Raw genomic sequence first — 21,539 nt, forward strand, 5'->3', positions numbered from 1 at the left:
ATATCTGGAACCCAGAAGCCAAAATGAGCCCCTTCTCTAGAATCTGATATTATAACAGAAATGTGAACAACACAGATCCCCATCAGAACTAAATCACAACACAGAGTCTATGTCCAGTTAATGATAAATGGTATTCAATCTTTAATGTCATTAAAATGAATACTTCCACTTTGGGTAAATTAGAATGTATCTGTGGTGTATTAAAGAGTGAGTTTACAACCTGACTTAGCACCTCAGAATGGCCAGCACCTATCATATGATACAAAGAGAATTAATGATAGAGCTGTGTCAAAAACTATTCCATAAAAGGGGGAGTAGATGGGTAGAGAAATGACTCTCAGTAAAGTGCTTGCTAAGCCAGAACACACATTTTAAAAAGAAAAGAAACAGATATGACAGCATGTGCCTGTAACCCCAGAGCTAGCAGAGACAAGAGAATCAGTTGTTGACTTCTGGCCTGCACAAGCACGTGCACATAGACACACACACACACAAACACACACACACACACACACACACACACACACACACACACATCTTTTGCCATGTATCCAGAGAGTTGTGGTAACAGAGAGGAGAGCTTAGAAAACAAAAACAAATAAAAGAAATAATTATTAATGAAATCTCTGGATGAAGAAACTTTTTAGGTATCCCTAAGTAATTAGCAATAGCATTTCTACAGACAGAACACTTTTCTTTCATATGCTCAATTGCAAGTAGAAAATAATGAGCCATTTTAAGATGAAGAACTCTTAGTATATCACTTGTAATTAAACCCTGTAGAAAGAGTTAAGAGCTGGAATTTGGCCCATCTGATTGAAAAAGATCAAAGTCTGCTTGGGCTCAGGTATGGGGGAAGAAGACAGCCTCAAATCACTAGAGGGTAGGCCTCTACAAAGATATTTTGCAACACCAACCAAAATTACAAACATATGCAAGTCTTGGACTTGCTGTTCCATTTCTAGGAACTCACCTAATAAATATACTGGGGGTATGTTGGGATATGTGGGATGGTGTGTGTGTCTGTGTGGGTATCTTTGTGTGTGTGTCTCTGTGTACACTTGCATAAAAAAATTATACCAGTGTCAGTAAATACAAAAAAAAAAAAAAAAAAAAAAAGACTTAGGAAGAACCAAACAATTCACCAATATAAACTGCTTAGATAAATTATGATATATCCAAAAGCATTGTCGCAGTTTTGTTTTTTAAGAAAGACATGTTAACTGATATTAAGAGAAAAAAAAACTGCCAAGATTTTCTTTCTTAAAAATACTAACTAGTTCTTATGTTAAGGAGGTATATGCTGATTTATAGGTATGTATACAGATTATCTCCAGAAGTATATGCAAGAAAATGCTAAAACTGAAAATTTCAGAAAGAAATTAATAACAGAGCAAAAGCATTCAAATCTTTAAGTTCTGAAGTAGAAGAATATTTGACTGAAGAAAACTCTCACAGCAGGACGAGGTAAAGGATTGAGCAAGACTTCTTAAAGAAAAAGTTTGACTAAGGTTGTAGATTTGAAAATTACTTCTTTCTCTTCTTGTTTTTAATTTCTTTCTCTTTTCATTCTTTCCTGTTAATGCTCCACATTAATTTTAAGCTCTCACATTTAGGCCTCTCAGGGACACGGACTGCCACTGTGTAGCCCTCCTGAGTACTAAATGCTTACATACCAACAGGCACTGTGAACTCCGCCCCAGCGATAGACAGATAAATGAACAACATATCTATGGGCTATAAAAGTAACTAGAGTATCTGTTGAAACGGTCGATTACTCCACCAGTACTCAACAAGAACGAAGGTTAAGGAAGATGGGCAATGTGAACATAAAACTTAAGACATTCAGTTTAGGACAGGACAGACAGTTCTGCAGTTATGAACACTTGCTGCTCTTGCAGAGGACCTAGGTTTGGTTCCCAGCACCCACATAATGGCTTATAAAGACCACAACTGCAGTTCCAGAGGAATCCAGTGCCTTCTGTGGGTTCCATGTACACTTACATACATACTGGCAAAACACTCACACACATGAAATAAAAATAAATACACCATTAAGGAGAAAAAGATAGTGTGCTTAACCAGCAGCCTAAAAAAATTCTTCTAAACCTAACATTTAAATTCAATATATATTGCTTTGTCCGTTTGATTCATTACCTAGGGAGCTATTGTGATTTCTCTCTCTGTTACTATAAATCAGCCCTGCCATCATAGTGTGGCTGGGCAGCTGCTCTACATCTGGACTAGCTGAGGGTCGGCAAACAGCCTGTCCTTCAGTTACTCGAATTAACATTGATATTTCCCCTGATGGTGTTTCACTCTGTCAAGTTTTATATCACATACTCAGACTTTGTTTTCCCCTCAGTCTGGAGTAAAGGCCTCACTTGCTGAAGCTAAGCACAATAATACCCTTGAAGACATCAGAAGAACAAGCTCTCCAAGACTGAGGAAGAATAGGCTATGACTCACCCTGAGGACATGGGAATCCTGGACAAGAACAACTACAAGCAGAATGTCAAGCACAAAGGCAATAGGTCAACTTCATACCCACACACACCATGCCCAACACCGCCAAAGGTCTCAACTAAGCAAAGACCACAGCTTCAGCTAGTCTTCTCTGTTTACAGGCAATCCTAACTCCTAAGTGAGCAGGTTACAACCAAACCCCTCTCTACTTAGGTCTAAGCCCTGCAGTATTGTGTCCTCCATGAGATACAAGACTGCTCTTACCAGGAAGATTCCTCTTAAAAATAACTTCCCTACAAAACCAGTATTTGTGAAGAGCAAATAAGCTTAAAAACTTTAAAATTGACTCATTTGTAATAAAATAGATTGGTTTTTATTTCTTTGTGACAGAAAACCACCTTCAGAATTATCTTAAGGTGACTGACATCTGTGACCACAAAGGAGAAAAACACACAGAAAAGAGTTCCGAAACAACCCCCCCCCCATTTAAAAAGAGAAGAAGAAAAAAATAGGCAATTATTATCTTGAAAGCAGCAAGTGAACACACATGTGAAATGCACTTTATGTAGTCACATGAACTGAGCTAACTTTGTAACTGGGCACCATGACTCAACAGCTTTAAGCTAACAATGGGCCCATTGACTCCAAGTAAGATAGTTTCCTCTCATCTCAGGGGCTGGAGGGGGTTTCAGTCTGTTCTCCAGGAGAGAAACTGCAGCTGGCATGTCTGCAGAAGTGTTCAACTGCATTCATAGCTTGACTGGGAGTCAAGCAACGACAGGGCAAGTAGTCAATATCAGAGTACACTGAAGAGTGACAGAAAAACTGGAGGCATTCAAATTCCATCCTTTGAGGACCATTTCAATTAATGCCTATTAAAGAAGCAAATCCCTCCAAATGCAGAAGATTTACACTCACTGAGACTGTAAAACAGGACCAACATTCTGTCACTTCATCACATACTGTCACGTGATGAATGGAACACACTATCCATTACTACAGTACTGCCCTTCCTTCTTTACCATAGGACTGCACTGCCCAAAACTATACCTTCAGCAGCTTCTAGGACTGCCTGGAACTCCCAAGAAAATGAATTGCCAGCCAGGTCTTCCTGTATTCCATGATATACCCACAAAGCGAGTTCCATACTTGAGAAACTGGTCTATTTCTTAGACTATTTTAAATCCAACTGAAATGTGTCTGAGCATATAACAATTTATTCTTCTCTAACTCAGAATCAATTTTTTTACAGAGTATTAAAAAAAAAAAAAAAAAAAAAAAATCTAACCTCATCTTACTCTGCTAAAGCAACTTCCAAAAACGAGTTCACTGAAGAACTGGGAGGTTACCTGAGGAATCCAAATACTGATAAGAAAGAAAAGACGCTCTGAGGGGTCAAACATCAGAGAATGATGCTCAGTAAAGTACTTTAACTTGGAAATCTTGAATGGAAAAGATGCTTATACACAAAAAGTTCTTATAACTTCACCAAGAAAAAGAAAAAAAAAAGGGCTTGACAAAATATAGCCTTGAATTGTTCAACTAGTCTCCTATTTTTTCGTATAAAATATACTGGCAAAGACCAATAAACCAACATTGCTACAATGAAACCCATCCCCACATTCCATGGCTTCAGGGCTATTCCATAAACACAGGGTCATAAAAAGCAGCCTGTGGACTCCAGCAGCCACACTCCATGTTAGAGAGAAAACTGGAAAACAATAACATGTTCGTACTGTTGTCCTAGTCTGAGCACCGCTTAGAAACACTGGCAGGATCTGCTAAGTGGCCACCTTGGAAGCCCACCCACAAAACATCACCCAACACAAATGACAAAGCTGGGTAAAATGTTAACTGTGTAGTATGTATTCTTCACAAGCCAGGCCAGGACAGCATCTTTATACACAGTTACACCAAAGTCTCAGGGAAACAGAACTTCGAAGTCCTTGACAGTGGCTCATAATTACCTCAGATACAGCTTAACACCCCAAAATGCCCTTGTTCTATGGAATGGAAATGAGTCTTAAGAGTTCAACACATCTCATCAAAAAAAAAAAAAAAAACTGTATACTTCTGCATTCTAAAAAAAAATAAAGATGTACAAGCTTCTGGGTTTCTTTCGGTTTCCTTTGTTTTTCAATTTTAACATTCATAAGTAAAATTAATAATATAATAGTGACTGCCATATTTCCTAAAACAGATATTAAATGCTTCCAGCCTTTCATTCTCATCACAAATTATTACAATAATAGATGAAAGATTTTAATATTTCCTAAAACTGAGATATTAAATGTTTCCAGCCTTTCATTTTCATCACAAATTATTACAATAATAGATGAAAGATTTTAATGTACCAAACTTTGTGACAAATTTCACATGCATCATTACATAAAAGAACCATTGAATTACCTATCTTAAGGCGCGCTATCAGGTTTTAACTGCTTCTTAATACTATTAATTAAAGAACCTGATGATCACTGAAAATATTCCAAGCATTCTATATAAAGAAAGCAGAATAAGTGTGATCATAGAGTGTAATTAAAGTAAGAATAGCATTGGTAACAGTTAAAATCATGACACAATATAAATGTTATTAACACAAATTTTCATTAGACGCTGTTATTGGACATGTTTAAACTAAAGCACTTCAGGGGTTAAAAATAAGGACACTAAAAGGCCAATAGCCTAGCTGCCCAGTTGAGCCAACATTCCCTTCCCTCCGCCCTTCCCCTCCCCTCCCAACCCTGTCCAGTCCAGAATGAATTGCATGCCCCACTGCACAGGCCCAAAAAGGTCACAGGAGATGGCAGACACTTTTGTAAGTGAACAGAAATAACTCAGCAGCTTTGTTAGCGTGGTTGCTTTTAATCAGCATGCTCAAAATCCTTTAATTAGCACTCTGTCTACACAAGGAAAGCATTTCTCAGTGCCAGGGAAGGGCATGCATGTATGTACACACTGTTCCCTCTTATCAGAATCACAACCAACCCAGGGCTAACACCTTAGACTGTCCACCAGGACATACATACACACACACACACACACACACACACACACACACACACACACATACACACACACACACAGAAAGTTCTACAATAAATAATAGTAATAAATACTTCTTGGTGAGTTAAACTGGGCCTTATTGTAATTACTCCTTCTCAAAAATCAAGTCATCCTAAGCCCAGACATGATGATACACACCTCTTCTCTCAGCACTCGGGAGGTAGGAGCAGGACATCTCTGTGAGTTCAAAGCCAGCCTGGTCTACATAGCAAATTCTACACCATCCAGAGCTATACAGTGTCAGTCTCTCCCAACTCTCTTCTCTCCTTTTTCTTCTCCCTCTCTCTGTGTCTAGACACACACACACACACACACACACAGACACACAGACACACACACACACACACACACACACACACACACACACACCATTCAACTAAATCCCAAATGTGGTAAAAAGGTCAAATCTTAATTACTCACAGGCTGACCACCTATCCTCACCCTCCTCCTCTCCACAGACCTAAGTAGTTTTCCCATCTTACCCCTGACTAGTACCTCTACCAGATGTGAGTTAAGAAAATAATGCCCAAACCAGTCATGGTCACTAGTGTTAACAGACAGTTTTTGGAACTGAAAGGGTCATTAAAACTTGATAGTGCGATGTCATAAAAGTACTTTTGAAGAAATTAAAGCTCAGAGAATTTCCCAAACGAGGGGCTATTCAAAAACCTTAGAATTGGATTCTCAGCTAGATGTTTTCTATTGTAGTTTTGTTAATATTAACTCAACTTAAATAAGCTGTCATTGTAGAGTACCCTCCCTGTACATCTTTATTAGATTGCCAACTGTGGCAAGAAGGGGAAAAGAAGAACAATTATAATAAGTTAATATATCAGAAGAGAATTCAACAATCCAGTCCTGCAGTTCCCAGGAGCAGACAGTGAGTGAGCATTTGTAGTAACGTTTGTCAAGGTTGCTTACACTAGAGATTGTCAGAGGCATGTTGAAATCCTTGCCACCCTGGAGCCGGAAACCCCAAGGAGCTGGGCCGACCAGTGACACATTGTAGTTGCTCATGGTTCGAAGGGTTCAATGTGCAGTTCTAGAAAATGAAAGAAACTGCAAAAGAAAAGTAGATAGTTAATAAAAACTGCTTATTAAAATCCTGTGTTCATCTATCAATGCATTTTCTATAAAGCCAACAAAACTGTTCAGTACTTTGGAGTTCTAATCCTAATTAAGAACCTTAACTTCTAGCCTCCTCTATAGGAACATGGTATTTTCCAAAGTTAAGGGAACTTCAGCCTCAGTGCACATTATCCCTGAAGTCATTTTTCTTTAGGAACTAGAGTCCCTAAAACTAGGGACTTGCTTCATCCTCCGTGGGTCAGATATCTACATCTGCTGCTAAATGTGTGGTAGAACAGTAGCTTAGGTGGAGTTTAAAAGGTGGAAAAGAATGTCAAGGAAGGAAAGATAAGGTTACCGAGGTAACCGTTCAGAATTTCTAAGTATGTCTGAAACTAGAGTTTTGTTGGTCTAGTTGTTTGTTTATGGGGCTGGGACATAAACCTAAGGCTTTTGTTTTTCTTTCATATAGGCAATGATGGACTATATTCTAGAACAGGTGGTATTTTAGTCTAAATTTTTGTTTTCTTTTATACTTATACATAATCCAGCAAAACAGAGACTAAGCTTTCCCAAGCCAGTAAATGAGGCTATACTAACCATAACTGAAATACAAGGTCAACCTTAATGAAACTAAATTGGAGCCTTAGAAAATTACCACGATGCAGTACTTATTTTAAAACCTGTCTTACTGTACTTAGGCTCATAATGACTTCAAGGTAGCTCTTTTAAAAGCTCAAGTTGACTTAAGAAGGTCCTACTGTAATTAGGAAGCACTGGGAATAATGAACATTGCTCCCTCTTTTTAAAGAATATTAAAGATATACAGTTCTTCCATCTAAAAATATGGCAGGTACATGACAAAGCTTTGGGAATAGAAATATATCTTGATGGTAGAGAGTCTGTGAGGCCTTGTGTGTGTGTGTGTGTGTGTGTGTGTGTGTGTGTGTGTGTGTGTGTGTGTGTGGTATATTAATGCGCTTGATTTAATAGATGAAGTCTAATCAACCACATTAATATACTACTTCTTACATCCACTCCAACATCTATCCATCATGTCAAGTTTAGCAGCACATGTACCAGGGAGAAGGCATCTGTTTGCCTCCTCCTCAAGAAGGGAAAATGAGGCAACACTATAAAGGAAAATTAGTTCCGGGATATTGTGCACTGCAAAGCTTTGAAGCTGGAATGGCAGCAGTGAAGTACTGTGTAGGAACCTGACGTCCATACTACAGTAGTAAGCAGCGGTCCTACAAAAGGACCTAGAGGAAGCCAAAGGGCAGGTGAAAACCCAATGGTAGGGAGTTAATAAGCCACACAAAATTGCCTTCCCGCTAGAGAAGGATCTCCTTATGACCACTAGAGGCAGTCTTGATAGTGCCATACAGTACAGATAAATCAGTAAACCACTGATAGTTTACAGGCCACTGTCCTTTTTAATCTTTAACTGTGTCAAGGAGAGAATGTGAAAGTTACGCTAAACGTCCTCTGGCTCGGTTTTTCCCTAGGAGAGAATGTACGTGTGTATCGACCCACATCCATGTAACTTCCCTTTTCTTTGGGATTCCCTTCCTGACTTCTCCCATTTGTTATTAACATTTCTAGCACTAGTCAAGTCAGCCAAACCACAACACTGGTCTCTTCTCTAAATTCCCTTTCTGCTTGGAATTCTCTTTTCTAAATTTCTTGGAATTCATTTGTCTGAAAATATTCTGATTCTTAAGAAAGGGCAATATTTTCGTTGGCTTTTTCCAACACTCCCCCATGTGGTTGTTGGTGCCCAAACGCTAAAATACCAACCAAGCAGGCAGGAAATAACGGCTTATCCTGCTTTCAAACATGTAAAAAAGTTGGAATTTCTGTAGAGTTCTGGATTTTCTTTTCAATCTAAATAATGCCTTCTATCTAATAGTGAGGGAGGCTAAAAGTGGGTGTGTGTAACGGGGGAGAGACCTACAGTGAGTGGCAAGCCTTTCAGTTAAGACTACCTAGAGATTCTTTCTCCCCTCCTGAGATACAATGGTGGGAGGACTAAAGAGCTAAGGCACAGGATGGAAGAGGATGAGACGTCTCCCAGCTTGGGTTCACGCCTAGCCTCGCTGGCCAAATAAGGTTCCCCAGCTAGCAGTTTCCGTAGCAGGCGGGTTCAGACGTCCTCGGGTCAAGAAGGCGGACCTAGGATAGGATCCGGAGATCACACCCTAGACCTGCCCAGCCCAGTCAAGAATTTTCTTTCCAAGTTCTGCCCAGTCCCTACGCCCTTCCTTTTTCCACTCATTGTCAACCGCGGCAGAGGCACAGTCTGACGAAAGCCCCAACAGCTTCATAAAAAAAAAACTGGCGACCGCGACCGATCTAAGTGGGCTTTCATTCTGGTCGCACCGACGTGTGACCCTAACAGGTTACACAACTGCAAATATCGCAGGGAGGGGAGAATAAACGCTCCTCCGTAGCCCGGGAGCCAGCAAACAAAATAGCACCGCTTTCCCAGGCAGGCTCACACCCTCCGCCCGCCCGAGCGTCCCTGGGGGCTGGCGCGCCCCAGGCCGAGGTGCTGCCCTTCGCCGCCTGCCCTCGGGCTCGGCGCGCGTCCCCTGGTGCGTCCCGCTCTCCGGAGCGCGGGTCCCCGAGAGCCCCGGCTCGGGGCGCTGTCCCGCCGCGCGCCGCCCTGCCCCATGCTCCTCACACCTCCGCGCGCACCGGGAGCACCTGAGGAGCCGCGGCTCCCGGGAAGACCCGCGCCCCGTCTTCCTCCCGTCCCGCGACCCTCCACGCGCCGCACCCCGTCACCGGCTTCTTCCCCTCTCCCCCTCGCGGACCGGGACGTGCTCCTCCGCCGCCGCGGTCACCCACCTCGGGACCAGCGCACCCTCCGCCTCGGACCAGCGCTGACAAGTGGCTCGCCGTGCCTGCGCCGACCCTCTCTAGCCGGTGAGGAACTTCCGCCTCCGCGCTCGCCCCGCCTCGCCCCAGGGCTGGCTACGCCCCTCCGCTAAATGCCACGCCCCCTTGTCCGGGCTGGGCGGGGCCGCGCCGCTCAGGGTTAAGATGACAGCGGAGTCTCCGGGAGGTGCGCCTTGACTTGCTGGGGCGGGCTGCAGCCGCCTCACAAACAATTCCCCCTGTGGAGTTTCGGTGGGCGTAGTCTCCGGCGTGTAGTCTTGGAGTAGTACCTGGCTGGCCAAGATCTAGCCTTCCGCTTCTCTGTTTTGTATTTAGGCGCTTTTCATTCTGCTGAAACTTGAATTGACCCGCAGTTGGTCTGGCTAAAAATAGAAAAGGGCTTTAGCTAAATCTCTGTGGATGCAAGTTCAGCGACTGCCGCCTGCTTTTGTGAAAGACCTCTGTATACTCTTGAGAAGTGCAAACTCTGAAGTTTGCTTGTCAGGAAGGTGAAAATCGCTAACCCTAATATGCAGAAGTTAAATCTGTCGTCAAGCTAAAAGACAACCATACAAAGCAGCGGCCAAAAGTGATTCAGACACTGTATCCTCGGCTTATTCTTCTAATTCCAAATCAACAGCACCTTTACCTACTTCTGTAAAGTTGTATGAGTTTGCCCAGAGAATTTATTCACAAGCAAACGTTAGTAATGTTTAGTTGAACACTCCAAAAGAAACTGGCGGAGTTGTCTCTTACTCTTTGAATTGGCCTTTAAAATATTAAAAGCACAAGTGTTAACCAAGTGGTGTATCAAACAAAAAGAAACCTCAACAGAGGTCCCTGAGTCTAGAGTCTGCTCTAGAGGTGCAAGCAAAATTCTAGAGTAGGTCCAAAGTTGTTGAAATAATAGCCACTGACCACGTATGACTATTATCACTTGAAATGATGATACTGAGATTCTTAGAGTTGGAGTTTAGTTTATTGTAAAAAACGTCTTATGTTAATCTGTTGTGTTTTAGGGTTATGTCTCACAGCTCACCCAAAAGTACATGGTTAAAAATGGTGACATGTAAACAAATACTCCATGGAAAGCAAACAGTAAGTCCTGCAGTTGCCTTCCTAAGATGGATGCCATCCTTATTTACAATGCTTAAATATTAAAGTTGCAACAGATTCTAGAACCTGGGATAGGCAATTCCACTTCCTCGTGTCCCCTTCTAAGAGTTCATCTCTTCCCCTCCTCCGCTGCTTGATGCTGGTCCAGTAAATCTGAACTAGATCAAGGCTATCCCTGACCATAGCGGCAGAGAAGAAGCATCTTGAGGCGATGAGGGGAGCGCTGAGAGTGATATTGTCCCAAATGTACCTTGTGTTTCCTCCTAACTGCAAACCCGGCCCTCCTGCCCAAAGCCTGGAGAACAGACGACATGAACTGTTACTGATCCAGTTGCCCCCTTGGAAAGCGGCCCTTTCCTGGGTCTCATTCAGACTTAGAATCCTTAGATATGGCTCCCAACATCATACTTTTTAACACACATGACCTGTTCCATTCCACGGAATTATTAAACTATAATTAGCTCCAAACTATCCCCCACATCTGAGTCTGCCCCAGTGGCACAGAGAGTCCATCTGGCATCCGTGAGGGTCTCCTTCTCTCCTCAGTACTGCCACCAGCATCACCACAGCTCCATCACTGTTACTACCACCTATATCAACATCACCATCACCTCTGTAGCACCATCACCATCATCACCACCATCACCATCATCATCACCATCACCATCATTATCACCACCACCACCACCACCACCACCATCACCATAACCACCACCACCATCACTACTCATACCGCCACTACCACCATCATCACCACCACCACCATCATCACCACCACCATCACTACTGACACCACCATCACCACTCACCTCAAACACCACCACCACCCCCACCACCATCACCACCATCATCACCACCACCACCATCACTACCATCATAACCACCACCACCACCACCACCACCACCATCACCACCACCACCACCACCATCACCATCACTACCATCACCACCATCATCACCACCACTACCACCATCATCACTACCACCACCACCACCATTACCACCACCACCATCATTACCACCACCACCACCACCATCACTACTGACACCACCATCACCACTCACCTCAAACACTACCCCCACCACCATCACCACCATCATCACCACCACCACCATCACTACCATCATAACCACCACCACCACCACCACCATCACCACTCACCTCCAATACCACCACCACCACCACCACCATCATCATCACCACCACCACAACCACCATCACCACCACCATCACTACTGACACCACCATCACCACTCACCTCCAACACCACCACCACTCCCACCACCATCACCACCATCATCACCACCACCACCACCACCATCACCACCACCACCATCATCACCACCACCACCATCATTACCACCATCACCACCACCATCACCACCACCACCACCACCACCACCACCACCATCACCACCACCATCACTACTGACACCACCATCACCACTCACCTCCACCACCACCACCATTCCCACCACCACCACCATCATCACCACCACCATCATTACCACCACCATCACCACCACCACTACCACCACCATCATCACCACCATCACCACTACCACCATCATTACTACCACCATCACCATCATCACCACCACCACCACCACCACCATCACCACCACCACCACCACCACCACCATCACTACCATCACCATCATCATCACCACCACCACCACCATCATCACCACCACTACCACCATCATCACTACCACCACCACCACCATTACCACCACCACCATCATTACCACCACCACCACCACCATCACTACTGACACCACCATCACTGCCTTCACCTCCACCAACACCACCATCACCATCATCACCACCATGACCACCATCATCACCACCACCACCACCATCACTACTGCCACCACCATCACCACCACCATCACCACCACCATTACCACTTGAGGCACCACACACACACAAAAAAAAAAAAAAAAAAAAAAAAAACCTCACAAAACCACTACCCTAGAAACGCTCCTGGATCCCAGTTAACTGCATATGATGGATAGGTGAGAAGCACTTATCTGTTGCTTCATCTTGAAAAGCATCACAATTATAAATAACTGTGAGGTTATCAAATGATCCATATTGCTTCATAGCAACTATATTACTTTATTGGTTCCAGGCTGCCTGCCAGTACCAAAGTCCTTGGATGTTCACACCCTTATATAAAATCCTGTGGAGTTTGAACAGAGCCTGGGTATACAGTTGTGGTGCTTTAAATCATTTCTAGATACCCTACATATCACAGGGTAAATAGTTACTATGTTGCATTATAGAGAAAGTGATAAAAAACAATATCAGTACATACTCTGGATAGCTATAAATTGTTTTTAACAGTAAGCATTTGTGTTTTGTTCAATCCTCTGATTCAAAATTCTAACCACCATATATACAAAGCACCACAAAGCATGTTTTGTTCCAAGTAGGTGTTAAATTATAGCTATAAAAACTTTCATAATTAAGCGATTAGATTAGTATATCATAAAGAGCAAGCAGAAAACTTCAGCGTCTAATATGTATGTACTCTGTGGTATGTTATGTACAGATACCTTATTTAATTCTTTCAACCATGTATTTTTCAAAGAAAACAGATGCTTGGAGAACATGATTAAATTTAATGATAGCCATTGGGGTTAGAGAAATGGCTCATCAGTTAAGAGCACTGGTTGCTCTTCCAGGAGACTGGGGTTTGATTCCCAGAACCCACAGATGTGAGCTCACAGGAGATAGTCATGTGATACATATACCCATGCAGATTAAATACAATGTTCTTCCCAAAAGCCATAGACTATCTAACAGAAACCCTAACACGAGGTGTAAGAATCCCTTTTGTGAGGGTCATGGTTTCCAAGAGACTTCCAAAACACTCTTGGAACATTGGCTATTGTTCCATTTGGCTGCACCCAGAAGTGGAAGGTAAGACTCTACTGTTGAAGACACCGTGCATTTCTCACACAGGATCCTGAGGACCTGAATTAGGTCTAATCTTAAAGCCTCCTCCTTGAAGACTTCATGTTACCAGAAAGTACCTTGCAAAATTCCCAAGGAGGGAAGCAACCAGCAACCCTAGCCAGCCATGATGCCAATGAACAAAAATAGCCAACATGTTATGATTCTCCTAAGGTTATGACACACATAGCCTGGTGGTAACCAACAGCTCTCTGATTGTATGTAAGACCCACTCAACAGAAGGGAAATCAGCCTGGTGCTGAAAAATCTAGCTAACTACCCAACTAGTAAAGTCATAGATCTTGGAGTATAGACTTATATTAAGGCGATACATGATTGGACAGTGGAGAGGGAGGTGGGGAAAAGGCTAGGAAACCAGAAGAGGAGGAGTAAAAGAGATGGAGAGAAAAATCAAGATGGAGCTAGAAAAAGCAGACCTAGATCCTGGCGGCCGTAATTGGCCATGGGTAGATATGAATATTCTTAAGAGATTGTATAGGTCTTTTTAATCTATATAGAAGGGCAGTTTATGTCTTTGTCCATTGGATGTAATCTTATTGTGTAGAGAGTTTGTGGGTTGAGAATTTAATATATAAACCTCCATGAAAAGCTATCGGGCTTCGGAGTAATGTTTGTACTGGGTGGTGGGGTAAAGAAACATGTCAGGGCAGTAGTATCACCTGGGGACAGAAACAGCAGGGCAGCAGAGTGAACCACCTGAGAAAGGAATCCCAGGAGAGGGTGGTTTGTGGACCGAGTGACAGAGTCTGTGTGTTCGGCTCGATACTAAAGCAGTGTACGCAGAGTGAGACCTAGGAGGCCAACAAAGAGATAAGCCATCCATTTTAATATTAACTGCAACACTGGAGGAAAACCTAAAACTCCCAATTTACTAAAACAGCATAATACCTAACTACACTGTAAATATTTCTCCTTGTATCCACTGACAATGTTTCTCACCCCATAAAGGAAAATTACCTTTGAGACAGATGAAGACCATTACAGAAAACTCAGAGTTGTGGATCCCATTCCTAACTGATACATCTACAACATAACCTCTGCACTTAAGACTCAGGGATCTTTGAGGAAGGGAGCACAAACATGTAAGAATAGGAAGTTTGCTGTAAGACTTTGTCTCCTGGAAATGTCAGAGAAGCTGTACCCATGAAGTCTCATCAACATGGCTGCTTAAACATGACCTGAATAAGGATAGTGACAATAGACATGTTAACATGAAGGATGAAAAGCACACAAGGCCCCTTAACCCAAGACAAAGAAGTATAGGCAACTAAAGGATGCTCAGAGCAGGAGAAATGGAGTGCCCCTACTGGTTAGTAAACAGTCAGTTCTCAAAACATATTAAAAGAGATCATAAATTTTAATAAGACCAAGGTGGATTATTTAGGAGGGTCTGGGGGGAGGAGAAAAGGAAGGGGTGATGATGTAAGAATATTATAATTCAAAAAATTAAAAAGTAATTTTAAAAAGGATACAAAGTTTGGAAGGCCTAAGGGAAAAAAAATTGAAGGAAAGAAATGGAATAAGATCAAAATATATCCTGCATGTATGAGATTCTCAAAATATTAATAAAAATATATTTTAAAAATATCCATATACATAATAAGATAATAACAATACTTTTAATTTAATGAGAAATAACTACAATTTAATTAGGCTAGCGAGTCTTACAAACCAGAGAAATAAGAAACACTATAGAAGCTAACATTCTGAGAATCATTCACATAAAATTTGTAGTAAATTAGAAAGTCAGTGTTCAGTTATTTGTCTGAGGGGGAATGCACTCCATGAAACACATCCTGGAGGACATATGCCTTGACTTGCCTTGTTGTAAGCACTCACTGAGCCATTTTGCCTCCTCTTCATCTAGCTCCCTCATGACTAACATTCAGAAAACGGTTAGTCATAATTTGACGGACAGTCTTTGACTTCACACTAGCAGGAAGAGAGCCGAGCCATTGGGAAACCAAACCAACATCCATGGACTTGTTAATTCTCATAGGGCAAAGCAATGAGGCACTGCACAAAAATGAAACCGTATTCAAAACTCCACCAAAACCAGATGGAACCAAAAGGGAGTGGGGACCAAAAGATTAACCAACGTGGCGAAAGAGTTTGTAGAGTATTCCATCTAAATATAGTATTTACCTCAGTGTATAAATGTTTGCTTTAGCGTTTTATGATCCAACATATGACTCAGAAACCCTTGCAGTCCTTCAAAAATAACAGAAACCTTTCACTGCAAGACGTCATAGCCATGATGAGCACTTATAAGCCACCAATCACCTCAAAGTTTCTACCTTACTTTCTGCCAATGTCTATCTTAAACCTCCAAAGCCCTGTCAGGGAATGCCTGTTTAATGGTTAAAATTTATAACAGAGAAGCAGCATTATCTCTTCTCATATCCAGGACTGAAGAGAAACAGAAGAATGTGCTATTTATTCTAAAGGAAATCAGATGCGCTCATAGAGCTCTTGGGAGAAGGTCAGACTTAGGGCGTGTACAGAGAGAACAGAAAGAAATAAAAGGGTTACCATGAATATAAAGCCAGACCTTCTAGGCAACCGAGGAAACATACACCCAAATAAGAGGTCAGGGTTTCAGTTGGTTTCAGTGATTCAAGTCTCTCCTTTTAAAATGATTTTAAGACCTGCTACTGGAGAAAGAAGAGCACTCTTAAAGGGACAGTGCATCTTGCTGGCAGTTTCTAGTGAACAAAAAGGCTAGATTGGTAAGAATTGAGAATCAGAGAGACATTGAAAAAAAAATGGTGCAAAAGTTCTGTGTCTGAGATGGCAGGCTAGGGAAATTTCTCATACAATCACTGTTTTCTCATACAACTCATGCCACAGTTGAGGGGTTGAAAACCATGAATGATTTTGGAGGTAATGTGTGGGTAGTAATTGAAAAGGTTTGGCAGAGAAAGATGTTTGGGGAGGAAGTCGTGAAAGAAAGAAAAGGACCTGGAGCAGACCTTACTAGTTGGTTGTGGCAAGAAATTAGTCTGCTGGTTCAATAAATAGTCTTTCTCAAATTTATGGGGAGTGGGTTTAGAATGTCACACCTTTCCACACATGTCTCCATCAAGGGTAGAGTTCTAAGGACATAATTAACAAGCTAATGGACAAATGAGGTCTTAAGTAGTATTTTGGATTAGAAAGATCCTTGGGGGAAATATCATCTTACCATGCTTTATTTACAGTAAAACCTCTCCATCCAAAGAATACTACCTCTACTAAGGGTGTTTAGAATCCCTTTATATGTGCTGGAAAAGCAAGGGAACTGTTGTTTTGATTGGAAGGTATTCATTGTGTAGGCACAGTGGAAAGCATGAGGCATACCATTCTTAGCCAAATCTAAGGGATGGAGTGCTGAAAGTGATCTAATAATTCATTAAAATATAGTTCTAGAGTCCTGGTGCAGGGAAGCCTCTCTTCCCACCTCCACTGTATTCCCTGGGCAATCTGCCCCTTAGTGCAGATCCAGGAGCCCGAACAGTATCTTCTGCCACCCCTCTCTTGGCCTTTCCTTCTGGCCTATTTTGCCCACAGACTCACTCCCTAAGGGGAACTTTCAATAGCCATATAGGCTGGACATTAGTAGTTGACCTTTATTATTCTTCCTACTTCACTCTAGTCTCTCCAGCCTTACTCTTAGCTCCTCTGCAGCCTGCCTACAGGAGCCTCTCCCCCTACTCCATCTCCATTCTCTGGGGACGATGCCTCCTACAGTGGACAAAGCCTACACAACCCCCTCCCAGTTCTTTCCAATGCCCTTTTTAGAGTTTCTTTTTACTTCAGTTTATTATTTTGTGTAACCACCAACCATCAGAATCACCCTCTACCACATACCCCACAGCCACCAGAGTTGGTTAGGATCTGGAAAGGGCAACAGCAACCAAAGAACAGAATACCCAGCCAGTATCTGGGTAGTGTTACCACATGCCTTCAATCCCAGATAAAGTCACATAAGAAGTCAGTTTCAAACACCTAAACTCTGAAAGCCAGAAGGGACTGAACAGTTGTTCTACAAACTCTAAGAGACAACAGATACCCACCCACACTACTATATCCTGCAAAACTATCAAATACATCTCAGAATTAAAACAAATATAACTAATTCTGTCTACTAATTCAGCTCTACAGAAGGGACTAGCAAGAAAAGTTTAGTCTGAAGAGGGATAAATAGACACAAGGAGTAAATCATTCCAGAATAGTAAGTAAAGGGCAAGAAAATCCACAGCACAACAACAAAATAATAGAAATCAATAACCACTGCTCATTAATAACTCCGTATCAATTCTCTCAATTCCCCAGTAAAAAGACTTAAACTAACAGATTGATTTAGAAAAAGGATCTGGCCAAGAATATGGAACACACCTTTAATCCTAGCACTTGGGAGTCAGAGGCAATCAAATCTCTGTGAACTCAAGGTCAGCCTGCTCTGCATAGTGAGTTCCATGATATGTGGAATATAGTAAGAATATAAAGATATATAGTAAAAAAAAAAGATATATAGTGAGAGTTGTTTTGAAAAACAGCAAACAATCAAACAAAAAGAAAGAAAACAAGTTCTGTCTCTTTTTTCTATATCAAAAAACACACCTCACCATCAAAGTTAGAGAGCACTTTAGGGTAAAGGGATAGAAAAAGGTATTCCAAGCAAATGGACACAAGAACCAAGCAGAAATAGTTGTTTTAATGTCTGACAAAATAGACTTCAAGCCAAAACTAATCAGAAGAAATAGTGAGAAACAGTACATATTCATTGGAGACAAAAATCCACCAAGATGATATTATGATTATTCGTGTACCAAACACAAGGGTGACCAAGTTCATAAAAGAAACAGTGCTCTAGCTAAATCACATGTTGACCCTCATGCAGTGGAAATAGATAAGTTTACTATTCCACTCTTGACAATAGACATGTCATCCAGACAAAAACTGAAAAAAAGGAATACTAGCGCTATATATCATAAATCAAATGGAGGACTAAGCAGACATCTATGGAACATTCCTGTTGCAGTAAATATTAAAAAATAAAAAAAAATTATCACTTTATCAGCCCCATGCCTTACTCTGTGGGCACCGCTTCTAGTACAGAGCTGCACATACCTCTGTCGCTCTGTCTAAGCAGCCCCCCACAGTCTAACTTTGTCCATGTGACACCCTTTCCTTGGCGGTTTTACTCTGCCTGTGACTGCCTCTGACCAGGGTGTTTTGTTACCCCAAAACTCAACACAAACACAACTCTACAGCCCAATAGCTTTTCATACAAGTTTATATATTCAATTTCAATCCACAAACCCTCTACACAACAAGATTTCAACAAATAGACAAAGATACAAACTGCCCTTCTATATGCGATATTAGACCTATAAAATCCTTAATGTTCATAGCTATTTAATGCTAATTAAGCCCACCTGGACCTAGTTCATTCTTATGGATCTTGGAGTCTCTCTCTCTCCTCCTCATCCTCTGACCTCTCTCTCCACCTTCCTTACCCTGCCCAGTCACTGGCTCTGCTTAATTTTCTAATTAAAATGGGCAGGTTCAGATGAAGTCACCTTATAAGTGTGTGACTAGGCAGTCCTTCTTGGGAAAGTGGAATTAACATTAAAATACAAACAGCTTCAGGACAATCTACACATTCCACCCAAACACTAAAACATACTTTTGCCTAAGCAGATCATAGAAACTTTCAAAATTGTTCACATATGAAGACACAAAGCAAATAACACTATGTATGCTAACTGGCCACTAGGGATTAAAGCTGGCTATCAACAACAACAGAAACAGTAAAAACTATTCAAATACATGAAAACTGAAAAAACTCACTATTGGTCAAATGGAGTCAAGACAGAAACAAAGAATTAAATTAGAACCTTTTAGAAAATAAAAATCAAAATACAACACACCTAAAATGGGACACACACAAAAAAAAGAGAGAGTAATAAGGGACAAGTTCATAGACCTAAGGTTCCACATCCAAAATGGGGTGATATTTCATATTATTGACTCAGTACATCCAGCAGGTCTAGAAAAGTGTGCATTGAAAAATATAACCAGACTTATGACTTCAGTCTATGACATAAGAATAAAAAAATACCAAGTTTTAATGAAACTAAGAGTTAGTTCTTTGAGAAAAATCGACAAGATTTCAAACCCTTAACCCAATCAACCAAAATATATAGAGAAAAGCTCCAAATGAATGTAACAGAAGAACATTATAACAGACACTGAGAAAATTCAAAGTATAGTAAGAGCTTTAAATACTTTAAAACTCTATTCACTGAAGTGAAAAACCTAAAAGAAATGGACAAGTTTCTTGATATATACAACCTACCAGGGTTAAATAAAGACAAAATAAATAATTTAAACAAATCCATAGCTCCTAGTGAAATAGAAGCAGAAATTAATTAATGATCTCCCAACCAACCAACCAAACAAACGAGTAAACAAACAAACAAACAAATCCCAGGGCCAGAAGAATTCAGTACAGAATTTTGCCAGACCCTCAAAGAAAAATTAATTTCAATATTCTTGAAATTATTTCACAAAATAGAAGCAGGAAATAACACTAACATTTTTTTCTTACAAAGCCTCTATTATTTTGATATTAAAGCCAAAGACCCAACAAAAAAAATAAAATTATACATCAAGATGCCTTATGAGCAAAGATACAAAAATTATTTTAAAAATACTTGCAAACAGAATCTAAGAATATATGAAAAAGATCATTTACTATGATCAATTTGGCTTTGTTCCAGAGATTCGGGGATGCTCAGAATACATAAATTGATAAATGTAATCCACCATATCAGCAGGCTGAAAGACAAAAGACACAGGATCATCTGATTAGATGTAGAAAAATCGTTTACAAAACTCAACACCCTTTTGTAGTGGTAAATATTAGAAAAACTGTGGAGCGGCACTGTGGAACCATTCGCCCTTTTCTAATATTTACTGCTACACCCCTTCATGACAGATGTTCTGGAGGGTCTAAGGACACAAAGGGCATACCTCTACATAATAAAGGAAATTTAAAGCAAGCTCAAGGCCATGGTCAATCTAAAAGAAGACACCCTCAGGGCATTTCCACTGAAATTAGGTACAAGCCAAGGATGTCCACTCCCAATATTTGCTCCATGTAGCACTTTTTGTCTTAGTTAGAGCAACAAGCAACTGTAAGAAATCAAGAGGATACAAAGAGAAAAGGACTAAGTCAATTTAGCTGTATTTGAGATATGATTTTATACATAAAAGAACCTAAACATTCCACCAGAAAGATTCCAATAAACACTTTCAGAAAAATAGCAAGATACAAAATTAACACACACATACAAAATCAGTACTCCTTCCATATGCAAAGGACTGAGAAAGAAATTAGGAAATCATCTCAATAAAATAAGTATCCTGGGCTAACTCTAACCAAGCAAGTAAAGCACTTCAATACTAAATCTTTAAGATATTAAAGAAAGAAATTGAAGATGACATCACAAAATGGAAAATCTCCACACTCATGAATTAGTAGGATTAATATAGTAAAAATGACCATTCTATCAAAAGCAATCTTCAATTTGACACAATCCTCTGTCACAATTCCAACATTTTTTTTTACAAAAGTTGAAAGAATAATTTTCAGCTTCATATGGAAGCACACACACACACACACACAAAGTGTTTCTAGCCCCAAAACAGAAAAGTGTGTGTGTGTGTGTGTGTGTGTGTGTGTGTGTGTGTGTGTGTGTTGCATAAGAGATCCTCTTGGCATACAGGAGAATCCAGACATTGACATTATTCTTGTCAAGGTGCCCTTTGTACAACAGTGCCACAAACATTTGTGTGTAAAGTAACCGACAGCTACAGGACTGGATTTCAGGTCCCATTTTCAGGCAGGAACTCATCCCAGGTAATATAAATTTGGCTAAGAACCTATGGCTAGAGAGGCTGTAGACAC

At 41.0% G+C, this 21,539-nt stretch overlaps 1 protein-coding gene across 2 annotated transcripts in view; it reads right to left on the reverse strand.

Moving 5' to 3' along the window:
* The window catches only part of PDLIM5 (PDZ and LIM domain 5), a 153,751-nt gene extending 144,024 nt beyond the window's left edge, over window positions 1-9,727 (reverse strand). The window contains exons 1-2 of one of the 2 annotated variants that reach the window (XM_080916180.1): window positions 9,454-9,727; window positions 6,454-6,591 (exon numbers count right to left, since the gene is read on the reverse strand). In XM_080916180.1, coding sequence (XP_080772306.1) covers window positions 6,454-6,549 — 96 coding nt within the window. In that variant the 5' untranslated portion in view covers window positions 6,550-6,591; window positions 9,454-9,727. The remainder of the gene's footprint in view (window positions 1-6,453; window positions 6,592-9,453) is intronic. The other variant, XM_080916179.1, reaches the window with a different exon arrangement.
* Window positions 9,728-21,539: the final 11,812 nt, after the last annotated feature.

This window comes from Micromys minutus, assembly GCF_963924665.1.
Source record: "Micromys minutus genome assembly, chromosome: 4".
NCBI lineage: Eukaryota > Metazoa > Chordata > Mammalia > Rodentia > Muridae > Micromys > Micromys minutus.